Here is a 14,298-nt window from a genome sequence, read left to right on the forward strand (position 1 = left end):
TTAATTGTAGTTGTTTTCCTTTCTTTCTAGAATATTTTCTTTCTTGGACATAGTTACTTTGTGTCGCTGTGCACAAGTTTCCAAGGTATGTATTTCTCGTGGGGATTTTTGGTTGTTCCCAGTGCTATGCTCTTAATTACAGTAAATTGACAATTATAAGCCACACCATTTTGACTAAAATTTTGCTCCCAACCCGGAAGTGCGGCTTACACTCAGGAACAGCCGATATATGAACAAATTTTGGAAATTTCCCAACCCGGAAGTCCGAGCCCACAGCAGTCCCAAGCCAAGCCGGAGCCCACCTGGCCCCAGGCGGCAGGACAGTGGCAGCGCAGCGGCGACTTACATATGGACAAAGACCTAAATGTTGCCGACACCCGGACCTGTGGCTTATAATCAGGTGCGGCTTGTAATTATGAAATTACTGTACATGCAAATAATGGGATTAATTGCAATCTGCTTCCTGTTAAAAAAAAATCAAAAGGTTTTCTCAGTCTCTTAGTTTATTAAAGCAAATGAACAGTGGTCCCAGTTTTGCATTTAGTTGTGGATTTAGTTGCTGTGTATATGAGTTCTGTCTAAAGGCTGTGGAAAAGATATCCAGTAGTGTATACTTTGTATCTGGAGAATGGATTAAGCCCAGTTTACCATGATGGCATTTGCTTTTTATAAAGCATGTGGCTGTAACACTATTTTTCAGGTGTAATTGCTGCTTAAAATTCCATGTAGTTTGGTTGATGTGCACCATGTGTCTATGTACATCCATCATTTTCTTGCCAAATAAAAAAGGTGTTAAGTAGATGGACTACTAGTGGAGGAAAAAGGCACACACAAGATATTAGTGAAGGCATGCTAAGTAAGTTTTTGTATTTAGCTTGTCTTCATTTTTTTTTCTTAAAATAGAAAGAATAATACTCTGTTTCTGCATCACCTGTGTACAATGAACTCTATTATTATACAACATGAGTGAACTTCATTTCATATTTTTCTTCCTTCTCTTACAATTGGGTTTGATTTGGGGTTTAATTCGTTGTTTGTGTGTTTTAATGTATAATTAAGTGTGTAATTATTTAATTCTCTGCCCATATCATCCTGTCCTGCAACTTCAGTAAGTCTTGTGAGTCAGGTAACATCAGTTTTCATCTGAAGTCTACAAAACTGCATAAGAAAACCAAAGTGATTGAATAAATTGTACAGTAATTTCACGATTATAAGCCTCATAATTTTGACTAAAATTTTGGTCCGAACCCAAAGTGCGGCTTATAATCGGGTGTGGCTTATATATTGACAAAGAATGAAATGTTGCTGTTTTGGTTTGGAGGACAGGTGTCTGCTGAGAAAGGCAGGAGCTTCTCTTTGAAATGGAGAGTGTTAACCCCCTCCCTCCAAATTATTATAATTTTGAAATCAAGGGGCTTTCAGTCAAAAATATGGGAATTAGGAATAACAGTTATTTTCTAGGGAAATTAAAATAGAAATACAGTACTACAAAGAAACAAACTCCAAAGCCTGACAAAGTCAGAGTACAATCTGACACCCCATCAGGCAGGGTGTTGCTAGCAGTTTGATTAAATGGTGGCTGCATCCTCCTGCAGTGACAGATGTGGTTCAGTTGGAGCAGTGGGCCTGCAGAAGGTGCAGTTTCCTTCTGGAGGTCCAGTGGTGATGTGGAGAAATTTGGTTTTCCTCTGGAGTCCAGTGGAGAAAGGGGCTACCTTAGTGTCCCAAAACCTCTGTTTTTATCTTGGTAAGAAATATTGGGCTCTCCCCCCTGGCTGGAGCATCTCCCAATGGGATGAAGTAATTTTATCAGTCCCACAGTGGGACTCAATGGACCATTCGCAGAAAATGACTGCCTGGAGGAAAGATGGGTTGTGGAAAGATAAAGAACAATGCCCCGCCTGGTTTCAATGGATGGCCCACTAGCAGAATATCTCCCATGGAGACAAGGATCACTGCCCCTACCCTCAAGAGATGATGATAGAATAGATACTTTCTATCACACTCTGTATTGTAACGTGCGGCTTATAATCAGTTGCGGCTTATATATGGACAAAGAACGAAAAGTTGCTGACACCCGGAGATGCGACTTATAATCGGTGCGGCTTACAATCGTGAAATTACGGTATCTTTCTCTGAAACAACCCGTTAGTTGGGTGCAGTATTTTTTTTCTCATTTTCTGCACATATCTGTGTTTCTCTGGCTTTTTAATTTTGGTTTACTTTGAACAACTATTTCTTTGACAGTGAAGGACAAGTTCTCAAACATGTACATGTAAATTAGCACGTGTAAAGGAAAGACCTGGTCCTAATAGTGGCAAGTCAGCAGTTTTCTGAAAGGTTTCTCTTTTCTTAGAATAGTAACTGGTGAGGTTGAGGAACTGTGGTTTTGTTGAAAGGAATCTCATCTGCAGCTCCTATTTTTCCCTTTAGATCTAGCAAAAGTAACTCACTAGAAAACTTTATAAAAGCTTTTTAAGAATGGAGGGTTAAATCTTTCTGTGTACATGCTTAACATTTAATATCTTGCTTTCTTGTGTATTTTGTAGCCATAAGTTAAATTTTGAGATGTAATTCGTTTAGGAGATTTGAGATTAATTTCTACAAATTCTAATTTTTTAAGTACTTCATACTGTATAAGTACTAATATCTACATTTTTTTAAAATGCAGACTGATATTGTCAAGTTTGTAATATTTGCATTACTGAGAGGAAAATGGAGAGAGTGGGCAGTAGAGGTAATAAATAAATAAACTGTATTTCTTTTCTGTAGGCGTGGAATGTTTTAGCTCTTGATGGAAGCAATTGGCAAAGAATAGACCTTTTTAACTTCCAAACAGATATAGAGGTTAGTGTCTTTCATTTTTAGGTTTTTTTTCATTTCCAGGGAGATGTTCAAGAGCATAGCCCATTTTGAGTACCCTACATACTGTGCTTGTTTTCACATGTTTTAAAGACTAAGTTCAAGAAAATAGTACTGTCGAGTACCAAATGAAAAAGAACTCTGTATTTGCCTTTTTTTTTTTTCTGGATGTGTGTTTCAGTTTTGGTTGCTAACTGTGTATCAGATGATTTTCATATATCATATGCATATAGGGCTCTAGAAAATGAAGCCTGCTCATTTCCAGAAAGGAAAGGTATAAGCAGTGCCTCTGGATGGAGTGAGATTCTTGGAATCACTTTTATGATCTAGAGGATAGTTTTACTGGTCCCAAATCCCTCTATAAGGGGGCCATCTAGTGCTGGAAGCTCACTGGACTCTTGGCTATAGGATTTGGAGATTGAAGCACTAAAATGCAGGACAACCTTCTTTACTGTAGACTTCCCTAGATTTGATTTGGTGTGTATCTAATTACATTTTATGACCATTTTTTTATAAGGTTTCAATCTTGTGTGAAATGCGGATAACTGTGAAGTACAATAATTTCACGACTATAAGGCGCACCATTTTGACTAAAATTTTGATCGAAACCCAGAAGTGCACCTTATAATCCGGTGTACCTTATATATGGACAAAGTTCAGAAATTTGCCAACCCGGAAGTGCGAGCTGCAAGCCGAACCGCGAGGGACAGTGACCACGGAAGTGCCGAGCCATGAGGGGGGGCGGCCCCGCAGAAGCCCTGAGCCGTGAGGGGTGGCAGCCCCGTGGGAGCACCATGCTGCGAGGGGCGGTGGCTCCGTGGGAGTGCCGAGACGCGAGGTGCAGTGGCGCTGGGGGAGCCCCGGACCACGAGCCGTGCTGCGGGAGGCCCGAGCTGTGGCAGCCACGGGAGCCATGCTAGCTGCGAGAGCCGCACCAACCGGCGCTAGGGGTGGGCGGGAGTGCCGGGGCGCACGGCACAGGGAGGGCACCTGGGGCTGCATTTAAAGGCTATGCCAATCTGTGAAAAATGTTTGCAAATTGTGCACCTGCCAGTAAAGCCCGCAATCGCGCGATTCTGCAATTCCATTACTAATTTGTTACTTTGTTGCACGCGGATCCTTGCTGCAAAAAAAAAGTGCACCTTATAATCCGGTGCGCCTTATAGTCGTGAAATTACTGTAATTTCCAGTATATAATGAAAGGTTTTAGGGCAGACTTCCGTAAGAAAAATGTCTGCATTATTAGTATCATAATGTGCATAACAAAATAAAATATGACATCTGAAAATGAAGAGAAAAATTATTGGGGAACAACAATTTCTTGATTCAGTCTGAACTGGTTTATCATTTGTTGTTTGATGCAAATTAAATGTAGGCTACAATAATAGATTTGCTTCTGTATGTTATGTTTTAGCTTCTTAGATGCATGGATAAAATCCATATGTGTTTCATTTACTCTATTTTGCTAATCATGGTACAAACTGTTCCTAAAGCTTAATAGTAATATTGAGGGTAAATTTTTAACTGCTCTTTTAAAACTTTATTGACATCTCCTGTGCTCTTCTCATCTTGAACAAGAGGATCTTGCAGAGGTAGGAGAAAGATTTTTGGCATCTGCCTCAATCTGAATGTGTCAAAGAAGACTTGGAGCTTTAATGTCACATTTTCAGTTGCCTTTAAAAATCTTTTGTTCCTCATTTGCTAAGAAGTAAAGTAAAACCCTACAGGTCAGCAGTCCTTCCTGTTGATAGACCTTTTCTGTGTTTGCAATCATTTTGGTATTTAGAAACACAGTATTGTATTTTCAAATTTTTTATATTTTTGTCATATTTTTGTCAAAATGTTTTGTCATTTTACTTAGATGTATTGCCCTCTGAGATCCTGAGATATTTGTAGCCTGGGAATCAGGAGAAGGAGTGAAACAAAGTTATGATCTTCTTTTGCTATAAAAAGCTATTGTGGTTTGGAGCCATTCAGTTACTTCAGTATATTATAATTAAGTATATTTCTAATATATGCCCCTTAAATTTACTCATAAAAGTGTGTTCAACAAGAAATTACTACACAAATCAGTTCTTCAACATAATAGTTTCACATTTGGTGTCTAAGAACTCTGTTTAGCTGTTTTAGTAATGTATTTTGCCTGTGAATTTAGGACAGGTAAAAACTCACAATTGTATTTGACAACTTTGTGCTCAGTTGGACATCATGCTGTCTGGTGATTTTTCAGTCAGGACTTGATCTAAGAATATCAAAATATGAAAAATTAGGTTTTATGAAATTTTCTATATTTAAGACTTCACATGGTAGAGAATAAAGTGGGATGGGGACCCTATAAAAAGTTTTTCTTTTATATCAAAAATGTGTGATCTGGAATTTAAATATATCTTAGGATTTCTTGGTGTGTGGGACCAATTGTAAACTGGGGTAGGTTGAAAAACTAGGGTTTTTTGAGTGACAAACTATTCAAACAGCTAAATGCTTTTGAATGCACTGAAGTTGTCTTCTTTAGTATGCTGGTTTTTGGGAGGTTTTATATGATTAAAGAAACTGATGGGTTTGGAAAAACTTATTATTTGTTTGTATGTTCTTTGAATAGTTCTTTAGAATTTGGCTCTTTTCTGCAATGTAAATTAAACTTGTATTATATGTTGTTAATTGAAGAATTTGTCTTTATGGTAAAGGTATTTGGCCTTTGCTGAGAAAAAGTAGTGGTTAATTGAAAAGCTTTAAAAAAACATATGATTTTCAGTTTGTTTGTTTTGGTGTAAATTCTTCAGAGTGATAAGAAAAGCAATGTTACTTGTGGACCAAGAAACAAGCTCTGATAAGAAAATATTTTCCCATAGTGATGGCCGGGATGTTAGTATTAGAGAAGGAGGACAATAAAATGTAACAATATGACAACAAAAAATCCACTGACCTGTAATTCTATGCACGTTTCTTTTTCCAAAAAATAAAGGGAAATTAAAAAAATGCACAGTGCTGTTGGGTAGTACAGTAGTTTCACGAATACAAGCCACACCATTTTGACTAAGATTTTGCTCCCACCCCGGAAATGCGACTTATACTCAGGAGCGGCTAATATGTGAATAATTTTCTGACATTTACAACCTCAGAAGTGCCAACCAGGGTGCCGAGCCGAGCACCTACTAGTAAAAGCTGGCATTTCACGATTGTTACAAATTGTTACTCTGTTGCGCCGTGAGTGGAGCCTGGCTCCCTGCAAGCAGCATGGGGGGCGGGGAGAGAGGCGGGAGAGCTCTCTTCTTCCCTCCTCTGCCGCAGCCCGGGGGGAAGGCGGGGGCCCCGTGCCACCATCACTGCGGCTCGAGGAGGCGGCGGGGGCCCCGTACCGCCATCGCCGTGGCCCAGGGGGAAGGCGGGGGCCCCGTACCGCCATCGCCGTGGCTCAGGAAGGTGACGGGGGCCCTGTGCTGCCATCGCTGTGGCTCGGGGAGGAGGCGGGGGCTCCGTCCCCGCCCACCTCCGCCACTGTGGGAGCAGGGGGGGCTCCATCCCTGCCTGCTACCATGGGGCAGCGCTGGGCCAGGGCGAGCGAGCCCAGAGACGGCGGCCAGCCCCGAGCGGCCCCGCCGAGCAGCAGCGCTGGGCTGGGCCACCTGGCCCCGTCGGCAGCCCCGAGCGGGCCGAGCCTGCACAACCCGAGCCAAGCCGGTAAACCCTGCCATGCCGCGGTTCTGTTACTAATTGGCAACTTTGTTGCACGCGGGTCCTCGCTGCGAACGACAGAGCGGCTTATACTCAGGTGTGACTTATTTATGGACAAAGAACGAAATGTTTGCCAACACCCAGAGATGCGGCTTATAGTCTGTGCGGCTTGTATTCGTGAAATTACTGTAGTCCTGTTGTTGCTGCTCCCACCAAGGTGTTTGGCACCTTTCAATTGCAAACATTCCTTTGGCAGGAGCTGTAAAACAGGGACATACTGGAGGCTGTCATGATGTGCTGACCTATGCAATTCTCTGTAGGCAATTTCAATTTATGTGCTGTAGGAGTGACTGGGACCCTTGAGGAGTGGCCAAGGCTCCCATTCCACCTCTGGGGCAGTTCACATCTTAGAAAACTTGAAACTCATTTTAGTAGTCTTAATGGGTAGGGTCTTCTGTGACAAAAAGTTTAGCTGTGTGATTGAATGAAGAAGAGAGAATTCAAGATTGAATTGAATAGCATCTGAATGTGAGTGGAGATTCTTAACAGGTAACTGTTCTTTCTTGAAGTAACAAAAGAAATTCAGAGAGTTGTAGTTCTTGTAGGGTATAGCTGAGGCTAGTCTTAACTTATTTAAATTTGGTAGAATATTGTGTCAGAATAAAACTCAGCTAAATCTTCCTTTTATTTGGTTTAAGGGTCGTGTGGTGGAAAATATATCAAAAAGGTGTGGTGGGTTCCTGAGACAACTTAGTCTGAGAGGATGTCTTGGTGTTGGAGACTCCTCTTTAAAGTAAGTAAAATTCTTGAGTAAGACATCATTTGTTTCCTGATGTGCATGCCAAATGCTATTAGATTACTGTTATGTCTATTTGTATTTCTGAGTCCTGACTGATGACCAAAATGGGATACTTGTGTAAGTACTAATTACCTTAATGTTAACTTAATGAGTCATTAGTTTGAGATCAAAATACAGCTTCTGTTATTTTCTAGAAATGAACTAAGAAATGAAAGTTGTGCTTTTCAGAAACGTTTCTTTTTCTTCCATTAGGATTATGTTGGTATTGTTCCATTTTCAGGTGGTTAAAATGTTTTCAGACTATACTCTGACTTCCTTCAATAGTCTGAGTATCAAGATTAGTGATCCTTTTATTGTTTATCATCTAGTCTGGACAAAAAGTGACCCTAGCAATAGGAGGAAAGATAAAAACTGATACAATTAAGTGCCTGCAAAATCAGAAAATATCTGAGATTCTCTTTCTTGGTCTAAATAAGAACAGGCAGGCAACAAGAACACCTTGGGAGGCTCTAGAGAGAACAGTATCCCTTCTTTCACACAGTATATGAACTGAACTGTGCAGTTTGTTCCCAGAAGAATGTTTGAATGAGTACAAACTTTTTTCAATGCAAGCTGTTTAGCCAGGTTCCTCTGGATATTTCTGTGAGTATTTAAACTCAAAGATTCTACCTCCAGCTGACGGATCTCTAAACTACAAGTGCTTTAGGGCTCAAGTAACATTTGGAAGAAGGCTTGGGGTATGGCTTTTTGCACTTAGGCTTTCCTCTCTCCCTGGAACCTGGGCTGGATGGTGTTTGTCTGATGTAATGTGGCCATTCTCAAGTGGAAAATATAAGCACAAGGATTTTCTTAAGCAATGGGCATTAAACTAGTGTCATATGACATTTATTTATTCCTAAAGTTTATAAATTCGATTCATTACCTTTTATCTCTAGAGTAAATTCACACAGCATTAATTCTCAGATACTTGTTCTGAAAGTGATTTTTCCTATAAGGCTATTTGTGTTGTTTCCAGGTCATTTAGTTTTGTGGGTGACACTAATTTCTCTATTTATCCTTATTCTATATTAACTTTTGAGTAAAGTAGCCAATTACTGGTGTAGGTATTGGCCATATAACCCTGGATGGCCCACTCTTGAATCTCAGAGGCAGTTTGCTGTTCCTTTGAAGTGTAACATCTTTCCAAGTGATTTGAAGAGTGTCTTGATTGTAGATCTCCCTCCTATATGAATTTTGGAATAGCTGTTTTGAGAATTCAAGTGGAAACTCTCACCAGTATAACTGCTTGCTGGTGCTTTTTTCCGTTGTTTTCAATCCACGCTGGAGAACCAGAAGTTGTTACCAGCTGTGTGTGTAGTCACATCTGTTAACCAGGGCAAGCCTCCAGACAAAACTGGTTTTGTGTGTTTCCTTTCCTCCTGCCAATAAAATTATGCAGTTGAAGGAAACATGAGCATAAAAACAGTGTTTTGAAATGCAATGTAGCTGTAAAAATTACTTTGCACAGATGAAAAGAAAGTTTATGTATTTCTTCAGGGTAATTAGTATAATGATACATACAGGCTCTCAGCAGTATAATAGCTTCAATCGTCCTTAAAGTTCATACCCAGTAGTGCACACTGATGCTTTTTAATTTTTAAAATAATAAATAAGCAATCTGCAGCCTACAGAGCTTTCCACTAGTAGTTCAGTAAGCTTAAGTCACACTTTACTATTGCACCAGGTGTGTCCCTTTCCATTTGCTGTGGGAGCAAGCTCCTTACTAAGACTTGCAAAGGCTTCGGTTATGAGATATGCAAAAACTCCCCAGAAGCCTGATGTTTTAACTAATGTAACACTTCGAGCTTTCTGTTTATGCCCTTTGAGTTTTTTGTTATGGTATTTGAAGCAACTTCTGGCCTGTATATGACAAAAATAACCACCTTGCCCAAATGCTGTTTGAGAGAGAAACAACACTTGCCTAAGACCAGGAACTTGCAGTAGGAAAAGGAAAAAGCAACCACGGAGACAAATGTATTTGAGGCATACTTAGCAATTACTCTGGGGCTTGAAGATCAGGCTTTGTGATCAAGGTGGGAGGAGGTACAGGACAGAGCGCCCTCTAGTGACTGCATTGTACTTGGGGCGTTATATTAATTCACCTTTTCGTTGCTGTTTTAGGACCTTTGCACAGAACTGCAGAAACATCGAACACTTAAATCTGAATGGGTGCACAAAAATCACTGACAGGTAAGTCAAAGAGGTTTTTTGATTGATGGTGAAATTTGGAAAAAGAAGTAGCTGAAGGTATTTTTAGTGTGTCTGCTGTTTTGCAGCACGTGTTACAGTCTTAGCAGATTTTGTTCCAAGCTGAAACATCTGGATCTGACATCCTGCGTAGCCATCACAAACAGTTCTTTAAAAGGCTTAAGGTAAGAAGATTCAGTGTTCTGTGTTAAAGAAAAGTATTTAAGGAGCTGTTCAGCATTTAATAAAGTTTAAAAATTGGTGCTGAACCTTTATACTTGAATCAGCACTGGCTGTATTCTGTATCTAAGACTTCTGGGTTGTAGACTGTGGTGCTTGTGTGTGGTCTTTTCTCATGACTTTTTTGTGGAGGCCTGGCACAGTCCACTGGCTATCATTAATTCCTAACAGTGTGTTTAATTTGGATTTCCCACTGTTATGACTATTTGAAGGCTGGATTTAATTTTATGTATTTTTTTAATTCTCCCAGTGAGGGTTGCAGAAATCTGGAACATTTGAATCTTTCCTGGTGTGATCAGATTACGAAGGATGGTATTGAAGCACTGGTGAAAGGGTGTAGTGGACTAAAAGCTCTATTTCTTAGAGGTTGCACACAGGTACATAATTGTTCGGGTGATCCTTTATGAATAAAATTTTATTTTGGGTTTTTGAAATCTCCATTAATTAAAAAATGTCATTTTTGTTATAGAATTCTATTCAATATTGCAAATTGTGTTGGGCTGCTTTGCTGTGTTTTTAATTTATTGTTTCTTTTCCTATGTCCAATTTAATTACTAAATACAGTTAGAAGATGAAGCATTGAAACACATTCAAAATCACTGCCATGAGCTTGTAATCCTGAATTTGCAATCATGTACAGTAAGTATTTGAAGTTTCTAAAGGTACATTCTCTAAAAATCATTTTTGAATGCTAATGAATTGATCTGCTATCAGATCAATCCATTAAACACTTCATAACGTTTAAATAAGATAGTACATTTCTGGAATTTACAGGATTTTGTGCAGAATAGTGGCTTTAAATGAACTGGTTGTTTATACAGTTGAGTTTTGGCTGAAGTGCTGTGTTATTTTTTTTCCCCTTGTTACATCTTTTAACTGGTAAACTCTAGAGTAAGAATTAACTACATTCATTCGAATTTCATTAGCTGTGTAGCGTTTTGGTCTATTCATAATTCTAAGGTTTCTAATTGAGCAGAAGTCATGTTCTGGGCTACATAATAGAAAGTAAAACATAATGGCATAACTGAAGATGATGCAGAACTGTCTAAGTGACAGAAGTGCATGCCTTTCCAATATTGATGGAGAACACGTTCATTCATAATGAAATGACTGGGAATCATTCATGTATTTTTAATCCTACTTAGAGAACACAAATTTTGTTTGCTCTGGTTTATATTGGCTTTTTCGTTGTTTCTGATGTGACTTTACATGAAATGGGAAAGGACTTCTTTTAGATTTTAAATATATCTGAAACACTGTTTCCCTGAAAATAAGTGTTAAAAGATACTGAAATAAATTAGTGAATTAGTGTTTCAGTCATGCAGAGTTGAATAATGAAATTGTATTTTTGTTTGGTTTTGAGAAGTTTTTTAGTTTTATTGCTAGAAGGTATCATAAAAACTTGCAAAACTTTCAAATCTGTTTTACAGATTATTCCAGAATGAATGTGACATGGAAACATTTTTTGTTAAGATTGAAACTGATAGATTTCTTTAAAGTGTTGAATGTTTTTGATTGTTAGGGATTGTTAAAAGTTACATTAAAATTGCAGAAAATAAGAACAATACAAATACAAAACTTGAGCTTCCATGATCCAGATGTTTAGTCAAAGAGAACTTTTCAGTCTTAATGTAGGTGCCCATTGAAGCTGGACAATTAAAGATAATGGCAGTAAAGGGAAGTTCCTGCTTCTGAACCACACTTAAATAAAGTCAGTATGTATTTCCTCCCCTTTTCCTTTTGCTGTCCTCCTTTTTCTGTTGTGTTCTGCCTGTAACTAATGAGTTAGATCAAGGCCAGCCTTTTCTGACTATTTTTGTGGAAAGATCTCAAGAGGTCTGATGATAATCAGTTCCTATCTCTCCCACTTAACAGTGGCATAGGCACAGAAGTGCACCATAGTTTCCCCGTGGTCAGGATGTCTGTTATGTAGTAGAAACAAAAAAACCTCCCAAGGGAAAGTACAGTAATTTCACGACTACAAGGGGCACCCTTTAAACCAAAATTTTCCCCCGAATCCGGAAGTGCGCCTTATAGTCCGGTGCGCCTTATATGGTGTACAAAGTTGCAACATTTGCCAAACCAGAAGTATGAGCTGCAATGGGGGGGCTGTGCCGCGGGAGCGCCGAGTCTCAAGGGGGCGGCCACAGCTGGCAGGAGCCACGCGGGGAGGGAGGGAGCCAGTGCCAGGGCACGGGGAGAGAGGGAGGGGGCACCAGTCTCAGAGGCGGCACGGGGAGAGAAGGAGGCGGCGCCGGTCCCACACGAGCCGCATGGGGAGAGAGAGAGGCAGCGCTGGTCCCATATGAGCCACGCAGGGAGAGAGTGGAGTGGCACCGCCCCGGCCCCGTATGTGCCACGCGGGGAGAGAGTGGCGCCGCCCCAGCCCCATACGTGCTGCGCGGGTAGACAGCGGAGCTCCGCCGCGCCGACCCCGTGCGTACCGCGTGGGTAGACCGAGGAACTCTGCCGTGCTGGCCCTGTGCATGCTGCCCGGGTAGACCGCGGAGCTCCACCACGCTGGCCCCGTGTGTGCCATGTGGGTAGAGAGCGGCGCTGCCCTGACCCCGTACATGCTGCACGGGTAGAGAGCAGCGCTGCCCCGACCTCGTACATGGTGCATGGGTAGAGAACAGTGCTGCTCCGGCCCCGTACGAGCCACGCAGGGAGAGAGCGGAGCGGCGCCGGCCCCGAGCGCTGCATGGGGAGAGAGGGAAGTGCCGCTGCTGGCCCGGCGCGAGCCACACGGGGAAGGCGGGAGCGGGCGACCACAGAAGCCATGAGTTGCGGCCACCCTAAGCCACCCCAGACCACGGGCAGCCCCGAGCCACCCCAGACTGCCGCGAGCCACGACTGCCCTGAGCCCCGCCTCGCCAGCTGGCACCGCAGGCAGGCGGGACTGCCGAGGCTCACGGCACGGGGAGGGTGCCTGGGACTGCATTTAAAGGCTATGCCAATCTGAGAAAAATGTTTGTAAATTGAGCACATGCCAGTAAACCCGCGATGGCGTGATTCTGTTATTAATTCGTTACTTTGTTGCGCACCGTGCGGCTCCTCGCGGCAAAAAAAAGTACGGCTTATAGTCCAGTGTGTCTTATATGATCTACAAAGTTGCGAAATTCGCCGACTCCCGGGGGAGTGCGCCTTATAGTCCAGTGCGCCTTATGGTCGTGAAATTACTGTATTCTTTCTTTCCAGTTTTTTTGAGTTGCTAGTCTGTGTGTTCTACCTAATTACATGTACTTCAAAGCTCTGTTTCACTCGAGTTGTATGGCTTGGACTCATGCTTCCAGAAACATCCAGACTCCATATAATCAAAGGGATTTTTACACAGCAGGTGTCCTTGTGTTTATATGACCCCCACTGTAATTCTAGTGACTCTGTTTTATGGCCCCTGTAAGATGCCAGGCCAGCTCCAGCAGCTATGGAATGAACTTGTATTAGCTTTGGAAACCACACGTCTGAAAGGTACCATCTTTAGAGAAAGTTTTTTGTAAACTTGCAGGGATTTGCGGGCATTTTTCAGTTTTCTTTCCTGACAGTGATATGGACATTGAAATCATAGCGACTTTAGAGTGGAGAACTTTCATATATGACTTGAGGACTTTTTACAGCAGCATAAAATTTACATAGTTGTTGCCTTCAAAGCAGTCCCTTTTCCCAGTAACAACATCATTAGTATTTCTCAAAGGAAGGAGAACAGTTCCAGAAAATAACATGGTTTTGGAGAATCCAATCCAGAAGTGCCTGTCTGATTTGGACAGAACTCCAAAACTTACTTTCTTACCTGTAGATTATGCAAATTCTTCTGGATCCCCAAAAAGAAAACAAGACTTCTAGTTTTCTGCTGATAATAATTTGACTGAACTAGTTTTAAATCTGAACTTCTGATATTAAAAAGTCCTGGGCTGGGGAGGGGGGAGCATAAGGTAATCTCCTTTTGTGCCCAACTACTGCTATTTCTCATCCTGCTTTTATCTAGGAAAGGTTATTTTTGTGGTAATAGCATCAGAAATATGCTACGGTTGTATGAGCATACTCAAATGAGAGGCTTATACAAGGCCTGTGTATTTTCTATTAAAAATACAGTGGACATCTTTGCTGCTATTGCAGGAGTAGTATTAAGCCAGGAAATAAAACAACCTGTTCCACACAGCAGAAAAATTAAATTCATAGTGGGAGGAGGAGGATAGAGAACTTTTTCCAGAATAGAAGACTTTTAAACAAAATCATATTTGCACACACACAGTAATCCATTTTCTGTTGCTATTTTGTGTGCAGCTGCAGTTGAGCTATTTCTTATAGTTCCTGTTTCAGAGAGAAAACTTATTTATTCATATTCCAAATGTGGAGTTACTCCTTACAAAATATCTACTACAAAACATTTTTGAGAAATGAAAAGTTCTCTTTTGAGTTAAATCTTTCATTTAAAGACAACTGTATAGGGTAGGGCAAATCCAGCTTTTACACTTCTGTAAAGAATGTGTAGTTGTTTCTCT

General features: G+C 41.0%; 1 protein-coding gene across 3 annotated transcripts in view; it reads left to right on the forward strand.

Annotated features, from left to right (window-relative positions):
- The window catches only part of FBXL2 (F-box and leucine rich repeat protein 2), a 67,816-nt gene that overhangs the window by 34,937 nt on the left and 18,581 nt on the right, over positions 1–14,298 (forward strand). The window contains exons 3-9 of one of the 3 annotated variants that reach the window (XM_033054632.1): positions 31–85; positions 2,773–2,847; positions 7,233–7,327; positions 9,494–9,562; positions 9,649–9,744; positions 10,050–10,176; positions 10,364–10,438. In XM_033054632.1, the coding sequence (XP_032910523.1) occupies positions 31–85; positions 2,773–2,847; positions 7,233–7,327; positions 9,494–9,562; positions 9,649–9,744; positions 10,050–10,176; positions 10,364–10,438 (592 nt within the window). Of the gene's footprint in view, positions 1–30; positions 86–2,772; positions 2,848–7,232; positions 7,328–9,493; positions 9,563–9,629; positions 9,745–10,049; positions 10,177–10,363; positions 10,439–14,298 lie in introns of all 3 variants that reach the window. The other 2 variants (XM_033054643.1, XM_033054653.1) reach the window with 2 other exon arrangements.

Source organism: Catharus ustulatus, chromosome 1 (genome assembly GCF_009819885.2).
Source record: "Catharus ustulatus isolate bCatUst1 chromosome 1, bCatUst1.pri.v2, whole genome shotgun sequence".
NCBI classification, from domain to species: Eukaryota; Metazoa; Chordata; class Aves; order Passeriformes; family Turdidae; genus Catharus; species Catharus ustulatus.